We start from the raw sequence: 4,686 nt of genomic DNA on the forward strand, positions 1-4,686 counted from the left end.
CCACCCTCCAATCCACTGTCACTGTTGGAGAACTGTAAATGTTGGAGTCAGATAATAAACTTCCCTTTTTCCTTCACCTTGAGAGCAGCGGTGTGTGCTGGTGTCCTTTCGTGTCCTACAGTGACAGTGAGGTGTGGGGCAGCAGCTCCCGGGATGGGTCCTGGATCAACACCACCATCACCACCATCACCTCCTCCTCCTCCTCCTCCTCCTCCTCCTCCTCTGCAGCCCATCCCCGGCTGAGCAGGTCGGGGGAGGCTGAGCTGCAGCAGGGCGTGGGGGCTGCTCAGACTTGCTGGGTGCCATTCCCCGGCAGCGGCTCCTCCGAGGAAGCGATTCTGGGCGATGAGGAGCGGTTCCAGGCGATGGGAAGCGATTCCGGCCGATAGGAAGGCGCTGAGCGAGCAGGGCCGGGGCCGGGGCCGGGCGGGCCGCGCCGCTGTGACTCAGCCCTGGCCCCGATCCTGCTGATTTTCCACCCAGGCAGCCCGGAGGGGCAATTCCTGCTGCCGAGGAGGAAGGGCAGGAGCACGGCAGGGATGAAATCAGGTTTTGTGCAGCCTGTCCAGCCCAGCACAGCCCGCGGCCCTCAGCATCCTCCATCCCCGGGGCACAGGACCTTGCCCTGCCGGAGCGGGGTGGGAGCTGATCCACGCTGTAAAACACGGTGTAAAACATGGTGTAAAACGTGGTGTAAAACGTGGTGTAAAACGTGGTGTAAAACACGGTGTAAACACGGTGTAAAACACGGTGTAAAACACGGTGTAAAACATGGTGTAAAACGTGGTGTAAAACGTGGTGTAAAACGTGGTGTAAAACATGGTGTAAAACACGGTGTAAAACACGGTGTAAAACATGGTGTAAAACACGGTGTAAAACACGGTGTAAAATGTGGTGTAAAACACGGTGTAAAACATGGTGTAAAACACGGGGTAAAACGTGGTGTAAAACGTGGTGTAAAACATGGTGTAAAACATGGTGTAAAACATGGTGTAAAACATGGTGTAAAACGTGGTGTAAAACACGGTGTAAAACGTGGTGTAAAACACGGTGTAAAACGTGGTGTAAAACGTGGTGTAAAACATGGTGTAAAACACGGGGTAAAACGTGGTGTAAAATGTGGTGTAAAACACGGTGTAAAACACGGTGTAAAACACGGTGTAAAACGTGGTGTAAAACACGGTGTAAAACACGGTGTAAAACATGGTGTAAAACACGGTGTAAAATACGGTGTAAAACACTGTGTAAAACACGGTGTAAAACATGGTGTAAAACGTGGTGTAAAACACGGTGTAAAACATGGTGTAAAACGTGGTGTAAAACGTGGTGTAAAACATGGTGTAAAACACGGTGTAAAACACGGTGTAAAACATGGTGTAAAACACGGTGTAAAACACGGTGTAAAATGTGGTGTAAAACACAGTGTAAAACGTGGTGTAAAACGTGGTGTAAAACATGGTGTAAAACACGGTGTAAAACACGGTGTAAAACACGGTGTAAAACGTGGTGTAAAACACGGTGTAAAACACACAGGACCACCAGAACCATCAAGATGAAAACTCTTCCAACACCACGGAGTCCAACCTGAGCCCGATCCCCACCTTGCCACCCCCAGGTGTTTCTCGGACACTCCAGGGACCCCACCATGTCCCTGAGGAGCCCTTCCCATGCTTGGCCACCCTTTCTGTGAAGAAATTCTCCCTGAGAAGAATTGCACACATTTCCACTGTGGATATTTGCCTTCAAGGGCTTTCAGGTGTCCACCCTTCACCCACCTGCCCTGCAGTTATTCCCAGCAAACAAACACAACTTCTACAAGCATCAGAAGCCAGATAAAACCAGGCACAACGCAGCCAGGTCCTGAGCAGCCTCCGGAGCTGCCTCACACCCTGTGGCTCCTGGGGAGCCAAAGAGCTCTGCACCACAGCTCAGCAGCTTGGAAATACTGAAGGGACCTTTTCAGGGCTGAGAGAGAAAAAGCTGATGGCTGGGAGCGAGCCAGAGCTCCCTGGAGCTGTCAGCAATCCCTGTGGGATGGGAGGTTGGAGTGCTCTGGGTCTGCATCCCACCAGGCTGCACAACACCTGAGTGTGAGACAGGGAGAGATTTCTGTCTGGAGCCACTCCTTTCAACACCAGATCTGGGATATCAGATGGGTTTGAACAGAAGGACAGAGCCGAGGCTCTGGAGGCTGATTTGGCATCAAACAAATTTAGAAGTTACGTTCAAAAATGGTGTCAAGCTGGGGTTATGGAGGGGCTCAAACAGCAGAAGTTTGGGTGGGTAATTGTACAAGGTCATTGCTACTCAATTAAACCCAAATGTTACAAATCCAGGAAATTCGGATCTGAGGTTAAGCATCAGGGAATTCCAGGCATGCCAGGAATGCAGAGATCAGGCACCAAACACCTGTAGTAGAACCAGGGAGGGGAGAAATGAGGCAGCCCTGTAAAAGTGGGTTCCACCTAATCCAGCCACATCATTCCCCTGTCCCTGTGGAGCAGGGACAGCACCTCCAGCAAAGCCCAGGAAAAGGGGGGGATGGAATTTGGAATGAACAAATCCATTTTCTCCCAGCTCCTGGCCCGGGCTGTGTGTGGTCCAGCCTGCCTGCACACGTTCCTCCCCCTACACATCCAGCTTTTGGTTATTCCCGAGCAGCAGCAAGGATGTTTTAGGAAACCAGACAGTCAAGGGACTGAAAAAGAGGAAAAAAAGTTAATTTTTGTGCCTATGAAGGGAAGGCTGAAAATGTGAACAGGCAGTGTGAACTGGAGAGCTGGGGATGAGTGCTCTGAGCCCTGGGCTGCTGCAGTGTCAAAGGGAGAGCCCTGCAGGGACCAGCCTGGCTCCGTCTGTGCCCTTTCCCATGGGATTTCCAGGCAGGGGTGTGCCCACCGGGGGACAAATGTCTGTGCTGCAGGGACACAGCAGCAGAGCGGGGACTGGCCCAGGGACAGGCAGCGGGGACAGGGGACAGCACTGTGTTGGGGACACTGCTGGGGCTGCCTGGGAGCGGGAGCTGCAGCCACAGCCCTGGTGCTGAGGGGCACGGGGAGCTGCAGCCAGGCAGCTCCAGGGACATGGGACAAGCTGAGTGCATGGAAAGTGAGGGGCTGTGGTGGACTTGAGATAAGGACCGGGAGAGATCCCTCAGCAGATACCACCACGGGCAAACCAGGCTCAAACTGCAGCTATCAAATGAATTTATTGCTGGCAAAATCACAGCAGGATAACGAGAAGGAGAAGAAAACCTTGGACAGACTTCCCTGGAGCCCAGCCCTGGGGCTGGGGACAGCCACGTCCCCACCTCCTGTGTCACCCGCGGTCTGCAGCCAGCCCTGCCGGCGGCGGAGCACCGCGGGGATCCCCGGTGACAGCGGGGACAGCGGGGACAGCTCCCTGCCTGGGGAGGGGACCGCGGGGATCCCCGGGGATCCCCGGTGACAGCACCGTTAACCCCGGTGACAGCACCGTTAACTCCGGTGACAGCACCGTTAACCCCTCCGCAGCCGCAGGGATCCCCGGTGACAGCACCGTTAACCCCTCCGCAGCCGCGGGGATCCCCGGTGACAGCACCGTTAACCCCTCCGCAGCCGCGGGGATCCCCGGTGACAGCACCGTTAACCGCGGTGACAGCACCGTTAACTCCGGTGACAGCACCGTTAACCCCGGTGACAGCACCGTTAACCCCTCCGCAGCCGCGGGGATCCCCGGTGACAGCACCGTTAACCGCGGTGACAGCACCGTTAACTCCGGTGACAGCACCGTTAACCCCGGTGACAGCACCGTTAACCCCTCCGCAGCCGCGGGGATCCCCAGTGATGGCACCGTTAACCCCGGTGACAGCACCGTTAACCCCTCCGCAGCCGCAGGGATCCCCGGTGACAGCACCGTTAACCCCGGTGACAGCACCGTTAACCCCTCTGCAGCCGCAGGGATCCCCGGTGACGGCACCGTTAACCCCGGTGACAGCACCGTTAACCCCGGTGACAGCACCGTTAACCCCTCCGCAGCCGCGGGGATCCCCGGTGACAGCACCGTTAACCGCGGTGACAGCACCGTTAACGCCGGTGACAGCACCGTTAACCCCTCCGCAGCCGCGGGGATCCCCGGTGACAGCACCGTTAACTCCGGTGACAGCACCGTTAACCCCTCCGCAGCCGCGGGGATCCCCGGTGACGGCACCGTTAACCCCGGTGACAGCACCGTTAACCCCTCCGCAGCCGCAGGGATCCCCGGTGACGGCACCGTTAACCCCGGTGACAGCACCGTTAACCCCTCCGCAGCCGCGGCTCCGCGGGTGGCTGAGCTCGGCAGAGCCGGCGTTGATCACATCGCATTCCGCTTTAATTGCGGCCCGCCCGTGATTCTGGGTGCCTCTTCCAGGCTGACGGAAAATCACAAATATTTATCCCCTCTCTGGCAGCGGCCCTTTATCTTCCCACATTGTCGCCAGGTTCTCCAGCAGGGAAGGAGGAGTGAGAGCGGGCACTACAGCAGGGTAAAACTGCTTGGGGCAGCTGCCAGCTGCTGCATTCCTGCCAGGACAGGCTGAGGAGGAGCTGGGACACACCAGGTGCTGCCACAGGACCTCCTGCTGTCCCCAGAGCCCGGGAGGAGCAGGTCCCGAGGGAACACCTCGGATGGGGCACAGGAAAAGCCACAGGGATAGGGTTGGAGCAG

At 56.7% G+C, this 4,686-nt stretch overlaps 1 protein-coding gene across 1 annotated transcript; it reads right to left on the minus strand.

The window, feature by feature from the left end:
- Positions 1-286: 286 nt before the first annotated feature.
- Positions 287-1,457, minus strand: LOC118693927 (ATP synthase subunit a-like). Its single transcript, XM_036394827.1, has 2 exons — positions 727-1,457; positions 287-338 (listed from the first exon to the last, which is right to left on the minus strand). The coding sequence occupies exons 1-2, from the start codon at positions 1,455-1,457 to the stop codon at positions 287-289; spliced, it is 783 nt and encodes a 260-aa protein (XP_036250720.1).
- Positions 1,458-4,686: the final 3,229 nt, after the last annotated feature.

This window comes from Molothrus ater, chromosome 19 (assembly GCF_012460135.2).
Source record: "Molothrus ater isolate BHLD 08-10-18 breed brown headed cowbird chromosome 19, BPBGC_Mater_1.1, whole genome shotgun sequence".
In the NCBI taxonomy this organism is placed as follows: Eukaryota; Metazoa; Chordata; class Aves; order Passeriformes; family Icteridae; genus Molothrus; species Molothrus ater.

Coding starts and splice junctions, on each gene's coding strand:
- LOC118693927 (XM_036394827.1), bottom strand. CDS start 1,457: ATGTTTTACACCACGTTTTACACCACGTTTTACACTGTGTTTTACACC. Junction 339..726: donor TTTTACACCGTGTTTACACC/GTGTTTTACACC, acceptor CTCATCGCCCAG/AATCGCTTCCTCGGAGGAGC.